Genomic DNA, 21,548 nt, shown 5'->3' with positions numbered 1-21,548 from the left:
TCCTGTTCTTGAAGAAGTATCCCAACTCCACTGGCTTGTCGCCAAAACTTGTCTACTAGCTTCGCTCATCTCTTCTGCCACTTTGTGGTTTCAGTACTTGTTGATGGTTCTGCAACTTGTCAAGAACGGTTCAACAACAGACAATACATGACCCAAGCAAGGCCCTCGATTATCCGACAGAACACTAGACACAATATAGCATAATATAAATACGTGTATATCGTGATTTCGTTTCCTCTATATCAAGAGGCACATGTGGGACACAAAACTCTTAGAACCATAACTCAAAATTTTACATGTGCAACAACATTTTGAAGTAGAATACAACATAAAGTTGGCTCCTTGAGATCACTCATGACCGGAGCGCTTAGCTAAGGCCGTGATGAGGACAAAATTTTCCTCCGACTTTCGAGCGAAGGATCGAAAGGCGGATAAGGTACCGACTAAAACGCACGGCTCAATGCATCTGCGTTAGCGTTTAGCTTTCCTTTCTTGTAACAAACGTCCAAGTTGTGTCGTTGGAGCATCCTCCTCTACCTCAGTAACCAGCCACTTTTAGCCGACATGTTATTTAACCAGGTTAGAGGACAGTGGTCTGTTTTGACCACAAACCTCGAACTGGAGACATAACAGGCTAGCTTTTCAATGGCCCGCATGAAACATAGGCATTCCTTTTCAGAGGTACTGAGTGCACCTTGCCTGCCCCGCCGCGGTGGTCTAGTGGCTAAGGTACTCGGCTGCTGACCCGCAGGTCGCGGGTTCTAATCCCTGCTGTGGCGGCTGCATTTCCGATGGAGGCAGAAATGTTGTAAGCCCGTGTGCTCAGATTTGGGTGCACGTTAAAGAACCCCAGGTGGCCGAAATTTCCGGAGCCCTCCACTACGGCGTCTCTCATAATCGTATGGTGGTTTTGGGACGTTAAAGCCCATATATCAATCAATGAGTGCACCTTCCCTGCAGCTCAGTTTTCGGCTTTAACACAAAAATGGCCTTTCGTTGCCAGCACTATCTTCCTGGCACAGTATAGCTCCCATTCCGCATTCACTTGCGTCGCATTGAAAGACGAAGCCCTTAAAAAATTCGGGTTCCATACGAACGAGCTTTCACATAAAACTTGTTTTAGCTTATAAAACGCATTTTTTTTTCTGAGTCCCAGACCACCTTAACCGGCTCGGACTTTTGAAGTGCGTCAGTCAGAGGGCTGGCAATGCTAAAGTAGCTTCGCACGTTATTCTAATAGTATCCAGCTAGGCCCAAGAATGCCCTTATATCAGATTTTGTGGTTTGTCGTGGATAGCTCACAATGGTGGCTACCTTAATTTCTGAAGGTCTACGCCGGCCACGACTTACAGCGTGTCCCAGGTAAAACATCTCGCCGCACTTGAGGTGATATTTAGCAGGTTTTGCAATCAGGCCAGCATCTTTCACCTGTTCAGCACAACTCGTAAATGCTCGACCAGATTAGATTGCGGGTAATGGATCGAGCTGTGTTCTATTCTATTCCGCATTTATCCAAAAAGGTACAGCTAAGGCAGCTGGTGAAGACACTATTGTTGTTGCATTGGATTTCAGAAAGAAATCAGACGCGTGCGAATATAGAGAGCAGAGCATCCACAACATAAGGAGAATTGAGCTCCCTAAGTGCTATCGCTTCTGGGAATTTTGTGGCTACGCAGAGGGCCATCACGGTGTATGGACAGCTTTGCGTTGACTCTGGCAATGGCTAGGCGGTATCAATGACTAGACACGGAAAAGGTTCTGTGATAATTGGCACAAGCATCATGGGTGCCTTCTACTTGTCCGTGAATTTCCCCCCTCTCTGACAAGTGTCGCATGAGCGCATAAGTCTTTGGTATCCTTCCAGCATTTCGGCCAATAAAACTCAAGGGAAATTCTAGCCTTGGTCTTCTTTAAGCAGAGATGCCCTGCCCGCCCGTTTTCATGCACCAGTTCCAATAGTTGGCGACTATACTTTTGTGGCACCAAGAGCTGCTCATACTTGCGACCTTGCACATCTGTGTAGATATGATACAGGAGCCCTGCTTTCTCATAAAAAGTAACATTCTTTCTCTTTGTTACCAATTTTATGCTTTCCATTAGCGCTTTAATCGAGAAGTCCTCACGCTGCTCTCAAATGAGCGTTTCTCGATCAACTCTCGACTGCTCACACCAACTTTTTGCTACAGGCGAGAGCGTGCGCCCCTCACTCTCACCCAACTCTGCCACTGCGTCGCCCCTGCCAACAGAGACAACACCACTCGCTTTAGCTACGGGCAGCTCGAGTAACTCACACAAAGAGTTTTTCTCTCCAAGGCTCCGTCCACTCGCCGCCAAGGTCGCGCAAATCAGCCGCTTTTGCAGGTGGTGTTTCATTACATTGAACGAAATGAAGTTTCTGCGAAAGCTTCCGGGCTTGCGATCACGTGAAGGCCATGTACGCTAAGTTGGAAAAGAAAGATTTACCCTGATTTTTGAGAAGCTGTTCAGAGTTATTCAAAAAAGATAAGAAAAACAATCGGGAAGTGCAGCAGGTACGGCCGCTTCAGTGTGAAGTTTACCAAAAGAGCTTTCAATGACAATCGTAGCAATTGATAAGCCAGTAACACAGGCCTATTAACTAGCTTTCATGCCCTGAATTTAGGTGAGTGAGGTGCTATTACCCTTGCAAGGTTATTTGCACCTCGTGGCATGTGTGTGTTGTACAGATTAGATGCATTTGTGTTTAACAGCCACCTAGCAACGGGTGGCTCGTGCAGAGCAGTAGGGCCATCTGCACCTTTGTGTTTGGTGGTGGTTGTGGATGCATGTCTCCTGCATGGAATCGCAGGTGAGGGCAATCACAAGCCGTTTCCCGTTAGTTCCTCATGGGGAGTTGAACATTGGTAACGGCCCATTTGTGGCACCTTATTGTGTTATTTTGCTTGAGTTTTGTATTGCAAATCTAGATGAGTTTTTTTTTTTTTTTTTGGTGTAACACTAGTGACGTATTATTTGTTTGATCACCCCTCTTGAAATGTCCCATATGGGACCTTTCAGGCATTATGAATAAAATTGATTTGGCTGGCAATATCGTGGTCGTAAAAGCAGGTGAATCAGTGCACAGATGTGTGGTTTGCATGAGTATGTTGGCTGTGTCTGTGTGTTCCGAGAGCACAACGTTTCGAGACACCGCAGGTGCCATGAAGTGCTGATGTGCTGGAAATTCTGCATTCTGCAATTAGCAGATGTGCTGGAAATTCTGTCATAGGTGTAGACCTTAAATTGATACTGTCTAACTGGGTAGATTGCATGATTTCCCACCTGCATGGATGCACTGGTGATGGCAGCAGAAGCCAAAGGTGTCATAACTGTGCTAGTTAGCAACAAAAGCAATGCAGGCTGTTGGTAGTGTGATGTTGCGAGTTTCCCACTGTAAGAAGTGTCTTGTGCCAGTGTCTTCTACCTGCTCTTTGTTGGTGCTGCAAGTGAGCGATCCTTTGCCTGCAGCAGAGGTCAACAGTGCCAACCTGTACAGCAAGGACAAGCTGCTGCAGCTGTTTCGGACCATCCATCCAGAGTCGAGACAATCCAAGGGCAAGACTGTTATTGGCTTGGTGAGCACATGATCCTCGGTAGGCGAATTCATGTGGAATATTTGGTCGAGCCATTGGAGCGCTGCAACCATGTGTTGTTAATTATTGTTGCTATTTTCCTGTGCTGTACTGGCACTCTTTGGTGGCCATCAGTAGCCACCGTTGTGCCGTAAAGCATTTTATATCACCATTGTAATCCAATACGAGCCTTGCTCTTCACTGGGTCGATTTCATCGGATGCCTGTCCATCCCATTACAGTTATTGAATGGGCGATGAAGGCAGTACTGTCAGTGACAACCCCTGCTGTTTCTGCCACCCTTTCAGTAACTGTAGTAGCAGACATCGACAACATGAAAGGGCCAACATGAAGGGACTCTGCAGAAGAAGATGAAGAGCCCAGGATGACCTCAGTTTTCTTTATTCTTGCACAGTCACCGCTGGTGAAACAAAATGAGAATGAAAAAAATGCCGGGCCTCTGATGAAGGGCAGCACAATGCAAAAGCTAAAAGAGCTGCCTTTGTGGAGCACATTGCAGACTCTCCTGGGGCTACTATTACATTTACACGTGCGATTCACTACATCATAAATCATAATTCTTGTAAAGTTGGAAAGCACCCACCATGCCATTATCTCTCATTTTGTGGGCAAGTGTGGTACCTGTGGCACACCTTATGGTATTATGAGAGCTTTGAAGATGCTCTGATGAAGGGCAGCACAATGCAAAAGCTAAAAGAGCTGCCTTTGTGGAGCACATTGCAGACTCTCCTGGGGCTACTATTACATGTACACGTGGGATTCACTACATCATGAATCATAATTCTTGTAAAGTTGGAAAGCACCCACCATGCCATTATCTCTCATTGTGTGGGCAAGTGTGGTACCAGTGGCACACCTGTATGGTATTATGAGAGCTTTCAAGATGCCTTGGCTGATGACAAGGAAGAGTGATGGCTGACCTTGTGTAAGGATTTGGAAGCATTAAGTGACCCACTATAGTAAAACCTCGTTTATCCGGATTTCATTAATTCAGACATTTGGTTAACTTAGACTCTCGGCGTGGTCCTGGCAAAATTGTGTATACTTCAATGTTGTCAAATGCTTATTTGGAGAAATCTAGCCGTGCTCCGGTCAACCCTGCTTGGAGGCTCCATTACTGCATGCCGTAACCGACAGCGAAACCAGAGTTTCAGAGAAACCGTTACTAAATGAACTGCAGCAGAATATGATCACGATGGCCACCTAACCACCGTAAAGCCACCATCACCACAGCTGCTTGCTAAGCCTACACTGTTGTTCTTTTTGTGTTGCGACTTCACACGTAGCATGCAAGCTTACACACGTTGTATTCTTTGGCTGCGCTTGTGCGCGTTGCCGCTGCCGTCGCTATAGACGATGCCTCAAGGTTTGTAGACTACGTCGCTTAGAGAATAATGTTGCCATTGCTGGTCCTATTAGTGACGATGACATATTATCAGAAGTGCTTGAAGAAGATGAGTTGAGTTGAATGAACTTTATTTGTATGAACTTTATTTGTATGAACTTTATTTGTCCAACGGTTGTTGCGGTGCCCGGGGCTAGGCTGCCAGGGACACATCGTTCGAAGAACATCTTCCTAGGGCCTCGCTGAGAGAATGGCAGCCCTCATTTCAGAGGGTCCCTCAGTTGGCGTCGTCCTATTTCGTGGCCCATCTTCAACTCTTGTGCATTGCCAAAGTATATGTGCCATATCTGCCTGTTCGTGCGCGCACCACGGGCAGCCAGGCGACGGGTACAGCGTGGGCCATAGGCGGTGCAGATGGTAGGGGTTGGTGAAGGTGCCCGTCTGCAGCCTTCTTAGGTTCACCACCTGCGACATGTGCAGGTGCACATGGGGTTGCGAAAATTTCTTCCGGTCTTTCCTATACTACTCAAGCACACCGTGGTGCATGGCAGGAGATTCTTCTGTATAGCAGTCAGCGCATTTCTGTTGCCTGAGAATCAGTGTTCGGATGATGACAGTCAAGATGAGCTCACACGACATCACACTGTGCAGGAGGAGGTTGCCGAAGCCCTCGTTGTCGTCGAAGAGTTATGTGTTGGTTCAACAGCGAGTGTGCGCACTATCACCTGTTGGGGTTCACAAAGATCATTTCAGCACTGATTCCGATGACGGGGCAGACCAAAATAGCCAAGTTTGTCATGAAATAAAGCTTTCTGTATGCTGGGTACATTTCTGTTCTGTTTTCATGGTCAATTTGATAATCCAGAATTCGGTCAACTTGAGACATTTTCTTTGGTCCTGCCAGATCAGGGTTAATGAGGTTTGGCTGTAGTTAAGTAATTCCCATTGTGTGACTTGTGGTCATTATTTTACTCTCACCACGCTGCATTATGTATCTTGAATGTAAACATTTGACAGATGTCTGTCTGGTTGGGTAGGTAAACTGGGAAACAGTATAAACTCCAACCAAAAAGTGCGTGAAAATGCATAAACCCAGCGTTTTAAAACCGACCTGATTCCTTTTTCAGGGGGGACTGTTATGTATCTTTCCTACATAGCTGCGAGGAAGCTATCTCGGTGCACTAAAAGGTGCGTCTTTTTTCCCCGCCTTCAGCCTTGCGGTAGAGGTTCTTAAATGAGGAAAGAGAAGAGAAAAGCGCGGAGCTGTTATCGTCTTTCAATACGAAGGCACCGACACGGCTTCGCGCGGGGAAAGGGGGAGTGAAAGGTAAAGATTGAGGAGGAAAGTATAGGAGGGAAAGGACGCAGACGACTGTCTCGGACGCGGCCCGCGCTGCCGCCGGGAAAGGAAAAGCAGTCAGGCGAGCCGGCATGGGCACGCCATGTGCGCGCTTTACACTCGGACTCACGCGGCAGCCTTGCAGCTTGCAGTCGTTGCAGTCTCTATGGTGTCAACGGCACACTGCACACTTGTTGCAAGCTCCTCCCCCGTAGTATCGGCAGGCATCGGTCGTTGTGCTCCGCAGTGTTCGTGCGTTCGGAGTTAGGCCTGTCGCGCGCTGTGGTGCGCGACAGGCCTAACTCCGAACGGCGGAGCTCACGGATGTGAAGATTGTCTCCGAAGCTACTGCTGAGCAGCCAAATGAAGACTCTGCCGAGGTGGATCCCGCGAGCGCTGATGGTGCCCCGCTCCCGACATCAGCTGAGGTCGTAGCTGCCTCGGCCCTTGTGCGCCGCCACTGCGGCGCGATTGAAGGCACCGGCCTATCACTTATGGATCGCCTGGACTATATTGAGGACGCAGTCGTCAAATACGCCATGGCCAACAAAAAGCAGGCTACTCTTTTTCAATATTTTAAACCAACACAATAAATACTATGTTTGAATCTTCAAGTGAGTATTTACTGCACCACGCTTGAACGGTTCGTTGGTTGTTTTCAGCAAGCTGTTGACGCATTTTTTTGTGATTTTTTATATCGAATTCTGGATATATCGAACTATTTCGCGATCGCCGCGCTGTTCGATATATCGAGGTTCGACTGTACTTGAAATATTCTGGCGCGCTACTCTCCAAGACATGACAAGACACAAGGATGAATGCCGACTCCACTTATTGAATCAGCTGTCATTTATGCAATTTGTGGCTCTAGAATAATTTAAATTAATATTGTCTTGATATCAGCTCCGCGTTTGTATGCACAAGAAAAATTAGGGTAAATATTTTCTATGCTTGTTCTGGGGGAACTTTCTCTTTTCATCTTTTATGAGGCTACTGTTTGCCATCAATCGCTCACTAGTCGACGCTCACATGAGAGCCATGCTCACTGCCATTTTTGAGATGTCGATTTTCGGTGGCGATTCCAATCTGAAGTGGCATTCCTGACAGGGGCTTAATAGCAATTTGTTCAAGGGGCACTGGTAATTGGTGAGAGAGCTGTCTTTGATGCTTTATTTTTTTGGTAATGGCCACGTTTGGCCAGTGAATAAGAATAGTCCTCTCCCTGGTTGTTGTGAGTGTCACATCTACAAGTGCCCAATTCAAATTGGATCAAAGCATGCTTGAAACGCAAACTTGTACTTATCAGTAACCATCTTGCGTATGCGTGAAGCAGGTCAGCTATGCGTCATATGAGCCAATATCTTAAGTTATCACGAAATCTAGAAAGGTCATCTCCTTAGCAGGAAGATGCACTGACTTGTCACTGGTGCGATAGTATAGTTTCTGCCTTCGTTAATGTATTTTGCTTTTAAAATTTTTCTTTAGGTTTTCGTCATTCCCCAACCTCAGTGTTGTCAAGCACAGGATGGCACCCGCCCTGCCTGCGTTGGCTGTGTAGATGAATGATACCACAAGTGTCGCACTACGAGGAAGCGCTAGTTGGCGAAAAAGTTGTTTTGGTGTGATCTTTCTGCATAGCAGCCCTGTGTGTGTTTGTATTGTTTGGGTGAAGTTTTCTGAAGTGGCTATTTTCTCAAGTCACAGCATTTGGAAAGAAATGTTGCTGCCTACGTATGGTAATTTGCTCATTCTAGATTTGTACAGCCACAAAAAGGTGTTACTCTTTCTAAAACCAATGTTGTACATCTTCACAGGTCCAAAACAGTATACTTCATATTGAATCGCTGGTGTTTGGAGAAATATTCGCATGACATGGATGTGAATGTACTCAATTTGTATTGCAACATCATTATTGTAATTTTTAATGATGTATAACATTAGCGACAACATAGTTTTGAGCTGCTGTGTGCAAGATCACAAATTGAATTCTCTGGCATAGTGCAAAATGTTCATTGGAGATGAATGCAAAAAAGAAGAAAGAAAAATTATGCGATTGCTTTAGCTTAACAAATTCAGTGCCATGAAAATGAAGGCAACATTTTCCCCCTTGTCATTTATTACTTACTGATTGATTTGGAGAGGCTAAAAATGACAGTTTGATTATATACATAATTTATTGCTTTGTTAATTGTGACACCTACAATGTGTTTGGATATTCAATCTGCCACTCAAGTCTTTAAGGACAAACTTGGTGTATGCATTGTCGCTTTGTAAAGATTGAGCCAGGAGAGGAAGTAAGAACGTCCTCTGTTTTTTTCATTAGGGGCTAAAAGAGCTGCACATATTGGGCATTTTTCATAAGACTTCGTTTCCTTGTCAGCTGTCAGCCGTTTCCATGTCAGCTTCAGTGGGGACAAGTTGACATGATGTTCCAAGTCGTGCCAGGAACACCAGGGACGTTCACAGAACACATAGAATGAAGAAAAAGTTGTGGGATTCGCAGCACTCAGGAAAAACCTTTGGAGAGACCCAAAGCCAGAGAGTTGGAAACCCTTGTTCTAGTGTTTTTTTAATGAGAAGGTGTCATTGGACTGATGCAATGTGCATTTGTGTCATCTCCCAATGAAAGTGCACAGTATGCTTGTAACAGCACGCATGTTTGATGTGTGAGCGTGGCAACCATGCTGCTCTCTCGAAGGTGGTCCTGCATAAGGTGACAGTGAACAGAGCATGTTTTTGTGATACTGAGGGTAATAGCACAAAAAATGGGATGGAGAAAGATTGAACAAACAAGACCCTTTTTTGCGCTGTTCCCCTCAGTATCATGTACCAACTGGCCCTTCAAGAAACCCTTCTGCATGTTTTTGTGGTCATCTGTTCAAAGTGTGCAGTACATGGGACGCCATGGCAACCAAGAAGAAAGCTGAAGGTGCTTATTGTGAAGTTCTTTGGCAATACTGAGGTCAGAGTAACACTGACCTATGCAGCGAGCTCTGGGGACGCTTGACAAGCTAAATAAGCGGACGAAGCAGTCTTACAGAAAGCCATAGTACTATGCTAAATCGTATCTCTGTTCTTAAGCGAAAGCCTTTTGCTATGTCACTGCAATGCTTGTCCGACCACAATATATTTTGATAAATGTGAAGCCTTTGCTTGATTTTGCTTTCTTTTTTTTTAAATGTTAGAAGTTTCTAGATACTTTCTTCAGTTATTTCATGTGTTTGTTAGACTGGCTAGGTAGGTGGCGTGGTATGTAAAAAGGTTGTGCAGGTCATACCTGGTGATAGTCTGTTACTAAGACTTTCTCGAAAAGGTGTTTCAGTGTACAGTGTATTCTAAGCCTATTGGCATACTTGTCTCCCCAACTTGGTACAAATTTGTTTTTGTTTTTTTAAGCTCTGAGGATGCGTAATAAATGCCTCTTAACTGCTTCAAATCAAGGTTTGTCTGCTCCAAAATTAAAATTTTGCTGCTCCAAAAACTGCTTCTAATCAAGTTGCAGCCGCCTCGCCCCTGCCATCACCTCCTTTATTTCTTTTAATTTCAGTGTTTACGCTCGCTCGTGTTACAACTCGCAGTCATTCTCGTCACAGTGTGCGGTCTATGAGACGAAGTGTATCTGGGATGCGTTCGCATGACCCGACACACCTGGACCCTTCCCAGAAAGAACTTCAACTTCAACTTTGTTCTTTTTTCTCACAGTGTAAGAATAAGTGAGGTGATGGCACTGCGCCCGGCATCACATCAAGATTGTGTTTGCTGCCTGAGCTGTTTCGATTTGATACGAAAGATGGCGTTCGCGGAGGGTGGGCCAAGGTGCTCACTTATGAGTGACTCGATCCAGGTGTAGAAGGTTATTGCTGCGGAGCTTCACTAGTTTATTACGCTCAATATACAGATATACATGGATGTCAATAAATTAATACACTGTGGCTCTGCTGTAACGAAATATTTCCTAATTTTATATGCAGCTTATTTTCTAACTGTGTTTTTGTGATATAAATGCACCGGCAACAGCTAATGGTGGCCTGCGGAAAACGATTGCGTTCTGACACGAAAGCACTAAAGATCTCGTTCCGTTGAAATTCTGGTGTCGGCATCAGCATCTTTGGTTCAGAACAAAAAAACAGCGTTGTCTGTGAAAGAAAATTTGAGGTGTTTGCAATAGGATAGCAGCCCAAGGGCGAAAGGGCTAGCTATTAAAAAGGCAATAATCTGCGCATGTGTGTGTTTGTGTTTGTGTGTTTTTGTGGGAGAGAGAGAGAGAGGCCGGATATCCCTTTCGTGTCCTGTTGCTCAGCGAAACGAACGAAAAACTTCGTCAGAAAACTTTCAACTAATGTATCAGGAAACTTACATGCATTCTTTTAAGAATTTAAATTCACACACTACCCTTGGTAGTATTAATGTTAGCTTCATGCAGATTTCGGCCTCTGGTAGTGTACGCAGCATGATATGGTAGGAAAACTTCATTGGGCCCTGAAAGTCAACACTTCATTGGGCCCCGAAAGTAAAACACGGTATTGGTAGTACCAGTCTACGCGAATGATTTCGTATTTCTGCAACAATGTTTTTGTTAAGACCCGGGGATCGATATTTGCAATGTGCCGGAAAAGTGCCTTTTGTAATGTACCTATTTTATTTATGTTAGCTCGCATTGTGGTCGCCCAAACTAAGCTGCAGTAATTAAACTGCGATGTGAATAATGCGTGATAAATTTGTGGTTTAGCTTTTGTCGGCATGAAAGCTTTACAGCGAGATAGTACAACGGTTACTGCAGAAAACTTGTTTCGAAGGTTATTAATATGACCCAACTCTGGCGGCATGAAAATGTAAACCCAAGGATTGTTCATTAACCAATTCTATATTTTACCTAAATAAGGTGACTGAATGCATCAACTGAAAAGCTTTATTTCTTCTGGCTCTAAAAAAGTTTGCTTTTTGTTTTGGTGGAGTTAATCTTGATCACATTTGAAAGGGACCAATCTGATAGTTTCATTAGCAATGTGTTACATCTGATAATTAGTTCATTCGCATCTTTTCCAATGAAGTGTATTGTGCTATCATCCACATCTATAAAATAATCAACTGTGGGTTCTATATTTACTAAGTCATTAATATATTAGCCAAAGATCAGAAACGTTAAGGACAGTCTCGAGTTTATTTATAGCGGCATCGTGCTCTTCGCCGACGTCTGTGGCATATATAAGCTGCCTGAGGCTATTTATGTAGCCAATGCTACAAGCACACTTGTGGGCACTGGCTCGAAAGTTTGTTGTCCTTGCCATCCGATTCCTCCAAATTGCTCTTGCCACCCACTTCATCCATAATGCCCTTATCCGCGGTTCCGCAGTGTCGGCGTCCTTATCACCTGTAATGAAATCATTGCGACAGGTTTCCTGAACGCCCTCCCATGTCGGAGTCGACGAAACACCACCACAAATCCTTGCCGGAGTAGCCCTGGTCGGAAGCTTCAGGCTTGCCATCAGGTTCAATGTCAACGAAGTCAGCCTCGCAAAAACAGTTTAGCACACAAGTAGCCGTCACAAATGCTCACGAAGCCTTCACGATCTCCACAGCTGAATACAGGGACACCCGAAGCGGCAAGTTACCTGTCACGCTGCCAACAGATATGAGCAAGCGCTCTATAGCGCAGCACCTAAGATAAGTCTTAAACGCACGGATTGCACCCCAAACCAAGTGGTCACACTTTCGACAAAGAACGATGTTATATGCACTACGGAGTGCGGCGGTACTAGAAGTGCTTATATGTATTACGATGCATGCAGCGCCATGTCAAGGAAGCGGTTGCTATCAGAAACCTCCGGTGAAGAGCGCCCAGGCAGCCGTCAACAGATGATACGCACACGGATTATTAGACGCACTACTATTACAGGTGCTTACAGCTACGCAAACGAACGCTTCTCCTCGTGTGCCTTTTGTACTTGTCCTGAGTTCCCAAATGCCGAATCGATGAACGGGGCTCGACTTGCTTGGGGAAACAGGTGTAGTGGCGCCGGCGGCATTAACCTGGCTGCTCGCTCTGAGCTACTAGCAAGCTCGCCATCGGCAGAATGTAGCATAGGTACCGCTAGTAGCGTTAGTGTGTCGTAATTTTATCACGCCCAGCTTAGATTAAAGAAACAATGAAGTCATAGCTAGTGATTTACACACTATCGCTCCATTTATCTTGCTGATGAGTAACACATTGACCTTCGAAATTCGCAATGATATAACGTTAACAGGCCAGTCAAAGTCGCAATAAATCGACAATCTGTGGAAACACACTTGAGGTGAATTTCTACTTCGCATAGTTTGAATTGCTTACCGTAAGTCAGGAACTTTTTTTGGCGGGGGGAGGGACATTTGTTAGAAGCTTTAAGACACCTATTTTATTATTTGTCTGCATTAAATGTCACACACCCCTCCCCTCTATCTGAATTTCGGGGGGTTGGGTCTAGCCCCCCTTCCTTGGCTATGGCCTGCTGTAAGACACTCTGCCACTATTGTGCACAGATAACGCACCCATATCCTCGTGTTCGTGTCTCTTTTGCGTGAGCATATTTTACTAGCGACAGATTGCCATTCACGCCCCGCTGCGGTGGTCTAATGGCTAAGGTACTCGGCTGCTGACCCGCAGGGTGCAGGTTCAAATCCCGGCTGCGGCGGCTGCATTTCCGATGGAGGCGGAAATGTTGTAGGCCCGTGTGCTCAGATTTGGGTGCACGTTAAAGAACCCCAGGTGGTCTAAATTTCCGGAGCCTTCCACTACGGCATCTCTCATAATCATATAGTGGTTTTGGGACGTTAAACCCCACATATCAATCAATCAGATTGCCATTCAGATCTGCGAAAGAACATCTAAGAGCAGCTTTTCCATTGACATTGCCTTACAGGTATAGTACAGTATTATACACGTGCATATGCATATCCTGACTCAAATTTAGCCATGCAAGAAAACTAAACCTAATGCTGCTTACTACTGAGATTGCAGTGAACATCTTACAACTATGCTATAACTGAGCTCTGGCATGCATAAGTTGAGGTTTTACGTCCCCAAACTGAGACAAAAATATGTGGGATGCATACATTATATGTGAAATGTGTTAGTCCACTGCAGGGGTTGGCAGCCTATTGAGGCGGAGAGCCAAGTTGCAAAAGCACGAAAATTCACCTAATTGACGCACTAATTTGTATGAGATTAGAAATTTTCTTTGTCATGTGTATTTTCAGCGTGCATGTCACAATGTTGCAATCAAGCATAGGAAGTGAAAATCCGATTTTGTGTCAAAAGTGGTCGATCAAGCCTTCAAGAAGAAGTGGCAAGGAAAAGGGCAAGGATTCTGACTTCGTGCCGGGAGCCACAGGTTGCAGACACGTAATGCATGATGCCGTACATGCATGGAACAAGTTATATTCATTGGCTTTTGAAAAGGAAACAAAACAAAAAAGGCACAGGCAATACGCACTCTCTAAATACTCGTAGGCTTAATCAGAACGTGCAACTAATTTGGTTGTTTCGAGCATTGTTCTTTAACAGTGAGACTGCTCACACTATCTAGATTACGATGTCTCGATATGTCTCTGTCATGAGTTGCTTGTAAGGACGCTGGTGATGCAAGGAAGACAAAGGCATTGAGCGAACGCAACGCTGACAAGAGAAATGAAAGAAAAAGAAAAGAGATGCGAGGAACCCTCGTGGCGCGAGAATCTTGGAAAAAAAAAGAAAAGAGAGAAGTAAGAAGATAAGCAGAGGAGCAACGTGTGGGCGAGACTCGGAGATCTGCAGAAGAAGCAGCCATGCAAAGAAGAAACCCTGGCTACGGCCGATGCCTGGTGCCACTGAGCCTATGGCTCTGGAGGATTGATGGAAATTCTCAGGTAGTGTACAGGGGCATCAGTCACCTTGCGGTACATCTACGACAACCGTTCACGACACCCCACCTGGCTACCGGACTACCAGAGGAACACCGAGCCCCAACTTCGAAGTGTCGCGTCTGGAACGCTCCTGGTTTCTGTGGCTGGCACCAACAGTGATGTGTGCACCTCGACTATGTCTTGCTTATGCGAACTATTAGCTGAGTATATGCTTATCTATATCTACTTGATGTACATAACGCAAGTATTGAGTTGAATATTTTGTATAACGCGAGTTGGTTGAGTCTTTATAAAAAGTCTACGTGTGTGTGTGTGACAGAGAACGCTTGCTTCGTCCTTCTGATTTCTTTTGAACCTGCTGCGGAGAATTTACTACATCGTGACAGTCACATAGTGCCTGCGAAGTCAACAAAAAACTATGATTAGCATTCACCAAATATTGAAATGACGAAAAGCCAAGATGATAACATTACAAAAAGAGATGTAGACACATCAGCCTTATGGGGGCAGTACACTGCCAGAAAGTAGAGTTTATTTGTCCAGTTCAATGTTCTAAGATAACTGCAGTGGCCAAAGCAGCTGGAATGCTGTCACTTGAGTTTGCAAGCACAGCAAAACCATCGGTTCAGCTTTGTGTCTGCACTACAGCCTCCATAACGGCTCCTGCACACAAGAAGCAGAATATTAACACATACAGTGCATCGCTTTAAAAAAGCTAGATAAACCTCACCAGTGAAACCACTCCAGGCATTGATCACACGATATCATTTTGATCTGGGCATCGTCCTTTTTCTTGCAGCTGTGGCAGACCATAGGAGGTTTTTCTTCTTTATGGCAACTGTAAAGTACAAGAATGGTTGGTAGACTAACAACCTTTCGAAATGATTAGGATCGCCTATGCCTACCTTACCTGAATTCAGAAAGGCAGCACGAGGCGCAACTTATTTTGAACACTTTCTAGGGCAAAAAAAAATATATATTCTGGTAACTTCAACATCAAGTTTCCCACATGTGCTTGTGTGATAAAAACGATAAAAAATCACCCCATACTAATTAGGTACGCCATGAACTGCAAAAATACCCAACCCTGCAATGTCCTAAAAACAGATCGTGTTTTCAGGCCTGAAAGCAACATCTGTGCTGTGACTGCCACTGTAATAGTGGGTTCCGAATAGCTTCTGGCTTAGATATACTCTGCTCTGATATTTGAGCCCACCACCAAAAAAATTTTCAGCGCTGTGGCTCGAGCGGTATCCTATGAATTTTCAAACATCAGCCAAGCATCTCTGTCACTAAGCTATCACATTGACTGCCTTTACATGTATTGAACAATGAGGCATACCCGATGACATCAGTAAGTCCAGGCATCTTCAGTGTAGAACTTTTTTACACTGGGTAGCTTGACCCTATAGTCCAAAAAGGCACACTTCAACTTCAGGTTTATCCACAATGTGGCCATGAATGAGTAAACTGTTGCATACAGTCTCTCCTACCATGCCAGTTAGAAGTACTGCAAAGGACAAGTTTGCATGAAGTTTGAAAAGTCACAAGAAAACATTTGCGTTCGGAAGCTGAAATGGCACTGATGCAGTTCTTCTAGGTTGTCTTTTTATAAATCTTCTGGCCAATATTCTTCTTGGGACGGCCCCAACATTTCAACACCGGGAGTGAATCGCAGCTGGCTCAGCTACTGGGACATCATGCTCAGTCTGGATGAAGGGAGTTCTACCAAGTTCTCGTTCTGATCAAGTTCCCTGAGCTGCCACTTCATTAAAGCCTTCATCATCAATAGCTGTATTTGCTTCGTCAGCAGCTACAGTGGATGGGACACTTTGAGTCCCCATGGTGTCTGCATTTAGCACAACTTTCTCACCTTTCAACCAGCTTTCATTTATACTTCTTCTAAGAGTTGAAGCTTCATGCTAAAAATATCAGCTGGTAAATCTGCTAAATGATCGGCCATTGCTTTTAGGGTCCACATTGCGTAGTTGTATTGTTGATTGCTGTTCATCTTTTTCTTATGAGGGTCCAGGCATAGTTAAAGGTTTCACTGGTACGATTTCTGAAGGAGACTTTTGATCTGCAGCCATATCACTGCTCTTTGCCATGAGGTTAATTTGGTAGCTCTTGAACCAACGCATCTTCACAGCCTTTTGTAAATCTGGGGTTTTCTCGAGCTTGTGACAGACAGCCAAGGAAGTGAGGGCAAATTAATCCAAGACTTGAAATTGTGGTGCAAGTACATGTCTGTTCATCTAAGAAAACTTTATGCCGCGTATTACCACAGGATGAAGCTACATGGTAATGCTGCAGTGTTAATTGCTGCACTTCTGGATTGTTTTCTTTAGTTTTTCTGCTTCGTTTTTTAGAAGGCGACAAGCATATGGAATGAGCTTCCTGAAAAAAATCTGTCCATCTCACTGGAGGCACCATAGGTGCAAAATTCGCAAAAGAGCTGCTTGATGCTTTGTGTAATGCCACATTGCACTGGAAATCTTACAAAAGGCCCACAGTGCTTCGTGCAGTTTTTGTGACTTAGACAAAATAGCTTTTACTTTACCATTGTGTGACTCCATGTGGTCGGTAGTATTGTTACCGCCAGTAAACGTAGCATTGCATAAGTGTCTTGCCCACATGTGGCGTATATTTGCCCAGTTTTTATTGAAGTAGGTCAGGGCGTTTTCATTCGCATACCTACAAAATTCTTCTTGCACTTCCTTAAACTGCTTTGCCGTTTGTGCTTTTACCATTTCACGAAACCTATTCAGCAGCCTTTCTCGCTCTTCTACAGATTTCAAAAACTGACCTACAGCTGACTTGAATGCTTTCATAACGTGGAACAGGCACAGATGCACTGCCACTTTCTACAGGATTGTTTCCCGAACAGCATTAATTTCTGTAATGTCCTTGTCAACTGCAACGACATTTGTTTTTGTAGCCTCCTCATTTTCTTTAACAAATGTCTGCATTTGTTTTTATAGCCTTCTCATTTTCTTTAACAAATGTCTGCAAGAATTGAGTGACAACATGTTGTTGCTTCGAGGCAACAAATGCGTAAGCAACAACATGGCTGCGGCCAAAGCCATCCTCAATGACAAAGACAAACAGAGGAATCTTTAGTAGTTGGTTCTATAAGTAGCATCAACAAGAAGCACTTCTGGAAACGACGCAAAAACCTTCTTCATATATAATGATTGTATGAAAAGAATTGGCAGCTCTTGATTTTTGTCAGTGATTGGAAGTATTCTCGCTTGCTGAGTGGACTGCAATTCCTCAGTCACTTGAATGAGTTCGCCTGCTTTATTCCTTTTCCTTCCTTTATTTTTCAAGTTATGAAGGTCCCAGGCTATGCGATTCTTTCCTGCAATGATTTCCAAACCAAACAAAGGAGAGTGAATTGTGATTGACCCGTTATCCAGCAAAATAATAAACACAGAAAAGAAACATAATTTAATGACAGAAAATGCACTTGCCTGTGTTTTTCTCGAGTTTTTGCGAAATCAACCGAGGAGGGACTCTCATTTCCAACAGTGGTTTCACGAATTCTTTCTCATGGCCCCCAAACCTTCGGGACTCTAAATACGAGTTCAAGATCTCTAACGTCGTGCCACGATTGTGCTCCAGCATGACGCTCGTTATTTTCAACTCCTGGGAAGACCTCCAGGCAGCGATGACGATGGGAGCAGGGCAATCTTTCTTCGTTGTCCTTATGAAGAGAACAGGGAAGAGTGAGTCACAGCTTGCAATGCCACACTTAAATGGCCGAACTTTGCAATAAGCTATGTTATACGTCGCTGTAAAGATACCTGTATTCCATAGCTTTGATTAGGACGAATTCCAGTGTCAGTAGTTCTGCGCGGCCCACCATGCTTACATGTGTAAGTCACTAGACCACCGCGACGGGACACTGACTGGATTACCAGAGAAGGCAAACGCACAAAGGGGAGACAAAAATATAAGTGGGCCGATGAGACTAAAGAGTTCGCAAGTATAACGTGGCAGCAGAAAGCACAAGACCAGTTTGATTGGCGAATTATGGGAGAGGCCTTTGCTTTGCAGTGGGCGTAGTCAACCTGTTGATAATGATGATGATGCTGATAAGACACTAAGGAAAGGAAAGTGCGTGTAATCTGTATACGCTAAATTTTTACAAGACTAGGGTTCTATTGTCTAATTTTTATGTGTGTTACTTATCTGTTACAGTCGAATCTCGATAATTCGAACTCGAGGGGGCCCAAAATTTTATTCAAATTAAAAGAAGTTTGAATTAATGAAAGCTAAATAAACAGAGTGCTCTCCATGAAGTGGTGCATGTGCATAGAGCTAACACACGAGAGGGAAGTTTCAGAAGACTTATTTTTATTAACACATCAAAGGACATTCATTATTAATTGAAGTAATCGGTGGTACACATCTGTACACGTTTGCCTTGCAGCGAGACAATCAATTTCACACGCTGCTTGCAAAGCATTTCTACTTCAGCTTTAGCGATCTCCTGGCAAGAGAAGTTGCGTGCGGAAATGTCCAGCGCCGACACTTTCTAAAGACGACTGTGTAGCGGAGCCTCCCGCTCTCCGCTACACAGCCGCAGCATGGCCGGCATGTGACGAGAAAGGAGGAGCGTCTCCACCTGGAGAAAAGCAGATCGACATTTAAGAGAAAAACCAACACTCCACGGCAGCTTTTTTTTTCCTCCTCTGTTTATGTTTGTCGTTTAAAGGAGAAGGGTTACAAGGCAGGGAAGAGAAAGGGGGATGCGTGGCACCACGCGTGAGAGACCCCTTCCCCCTCGAGGTGCAGAGCTGAGCTCTTGCAAGGGGCAAGGGCTACAGAAGATAGTGCCTTTTTTCTTTACTTCAACCATACATTCATTCAACCCAGCGACAGCTTTCTTTTTTTTTATGCAAAGCATTTCATAGCGAACTTCGGCGACTTTGAGCGTATCTATCTATCTATCTATCTAGCCGCCTACGACTTTTAGCTCTCCAGGGCGTTTGGATAATGGTATCGATACCAAGCTTGGTATGGCATAACATGACCATATGATGAGAATATCTGACTAGTCATAAGATGAAATTCATGACATGTATGTCATGAATGTCATGATTCACATTTCATGGTCTTGCTGCTCTTGCAGTGGTTTCGTTCACATGACATGTTGCTAAACTGGTATGGTATAACAGGATTGCATGGCGAACACAAGCGACAGACCCTAACATGAAAACCATGACATCTGTGCCATGTAACAACATGACTACATGCCACGCTCATTATGCGCTTTTCGCCATTTTGCTAGCGTCACATATACCAAATTTGGTATTACTGTACTTGAATGGATGACGAAGGTATCTGACTAGTGGAAACATTATAATCATGAGATTCGTGTCATGTAATAACATGACTACATGCCACGCTCATGATGCGCTGGCGGCCGATTCGCTAGCTCCACTTATACGAAATTTGGTCTTACGGGACGTGAATGAATGACCAAGGTATGAGACTGGTGCAAACATGATAAGCATGAGATGCATGTCATGTAACAGCATAACTACATGCTACGCTCATGGCGCGCTCGTGGCCGTTTCTCTAGTTTCACATATGCCAAATTTGGTATCACGTGACGTCAATGGATGACGAAGGTATGTGACTGGTGCAAACGTGATAATCATGAGACGCGTGTCATGTGAGAACATGACTACATGCCACTGTCAATGTGCCAATACACTTCAACGTGACCCGGCGCACGTGCGTGCCAGCGTTCGTTTCCTCACGTTCCGCCGGCCTTGTCACGCCAGGCACTGGTCCTGCCATACTCGCCAGCGCACGCTGCCTTGCTCTGACACATGCGCATTGCAGCGCATCCGGTGTCCCTCCATTTCAAAAAGAGGCAGGCGCAGTGCTGTCTTATTAACGCATTGGCGCCGAATGCATCATGTCGCATTTCGCGCCAGTTACCGTCGGGCCGCGATGACTGACGCTGATCGCGCTGGTCACGCTTGGCGTCAGACTATAGAGTGCTTGCGTTTTGTTAACGTAGCGTTGCTGTGCCCAGCGTACGCACGCGTCAATGTGACGTTGGAGTATATTGGGCCCTTCATGATGCACTTGAGGCCGTTTCGCTTGCTCCACATATACTAAAGTTGCTGTTACGTGATGTCAATGGATGACGAAGGTATATGACTGGTGTAAACATGATAATCATGGCATGGCAGTCGTGTATGTCATAATTTGCCTCCACCTCATAACGTTGTGGTGATTGGAAAGTGGCACATCAACCTTCCTCATTCGTGCTTCGCATATCATCGATTCCCACTATACGTGGGATCTGCCAATTTTTCTTTTTTTCCTCCATATTTTCACGTGCGGCGTTGGAAGGAGATGGGTCTTTACATGGCAGGAACGAAAAAAGGATAAGCGTGACATGGGTGCGTCGCAGATCGGCATTTGAGAGAGTGCAAACATTCCACTGCAGTCTTTTCTTTACTTTTCATTTCCTTCGCTGGCAGCGTTAAAGTGTCGCAGGTGCCGCGGGGGGATTGGGCTAGTCACTGAGAGCATTTTCAGAGCTCGTTATGTTCGAATTGATTGTCGGAAGTGCTTGGGCGTTCGAAGTACCGGGCGTTTTCGCCCATTGGAATACACATAGCTTTGACGGGACCTCATCGTCAGTTCGAATTAACCGGAAGTTCGAATTAAGTGTTCGAATTAATGACATTCGACTATCGAAGTAGAGAATCGAAGTATGAAGAACCAAAGGAGAATCAAAGTATGAAACCAATCACTCTGGAAGCAGTTGTTACATTTAAGCAGCAGTTCCATACAACAAATTTCTGTTTATTGAGAGTCCACTGTATTAATTTTTATGTTGGTGGAAGCTCTCCCATTTCATTGATGAGCACCACCATATTCTCTCTTTTGACTTTTTTAAGGCTTTTGCTTGGTAAATTGGTAAAATTAAGCTTTGTGTCAGGTTTCAGTAAACCCATAGAATATTAGTCTGTCTGTTTCACTTGTTTCTTTGTGTGTCGCTCTCTTTGAACACTACTTGCCTACAATGCAAGGGATCCTTAGCTGAAAACATTGCATCAGGATTAGCATGATGCTAACACAGTGTTTGTGTCAAATCACTGTTAAAAGTAAATTGTATCTCTGTACATTTGCTCTCGGTGCACCTACTCGCAATATTTCTGATGGAGCTGCCTCTTCTGTCTATGTTGTCGACTGCATGCAGGTGGGCTACCCCAATGTGGGCAAGAGTTCTACCATCAACGCACTCGTCCGCAGCAAGAAGGTCTCAGTGTCCACCACACCGGGCAAGACCAAGCATTTCCAGGTGCAGTAGACTGCTTTGAATGGGGCCTGCCTGCTGGCCACAC

General features: G+C 44.7%; 1 protein-coding gene across 2 annotated transcripts in view; it reads left to right on the top strand.

Moving 5' to 3' along the window:
• The window catches only part of Ns3 (nucleostemin 3), a 262,076-nt gene that overhangs the window by 186,086 nt on the left and 54,442 nt on the right, over positions 1-21,548 (top strand). Inside the window, exons 9-10 of one of the 2 annotated variants that reach the window (XM_037419646.2) lie at positions 3,490-3,593; positions 21,404-21,505. In XM_037419646.2, coding sequence (XP_037275543.2) covers positions 3,490-3,593; positions 21,404-21,505 — 206 coding nt within the window. Of the gene's footprint in view, positions 1-3,486; positions 3,594-21,403; positions 21,506-21,548 lie in introns of both variants that reach the window. The other variant, XM_037419639.2, reaches the window with a different exon arrangement.

Source organism: Rhipicephalus microplus, chromosome 3, assembly GCF_043290135.1.
Source record: "Rhipicephalus microplus isolate Deutch F79 chromosome 3, USDA_Rmic, whole genome shotgun sequence".
NCBI lineage: Eukaryota > Metazoa > Arthropoda > Arachnida > Ixodida > Ixodidae > Rhipicephalus > Rhipicephalus microplus.
This window is presented reverse-complemented; position numbering and strand designations above follow the sequence as displayed.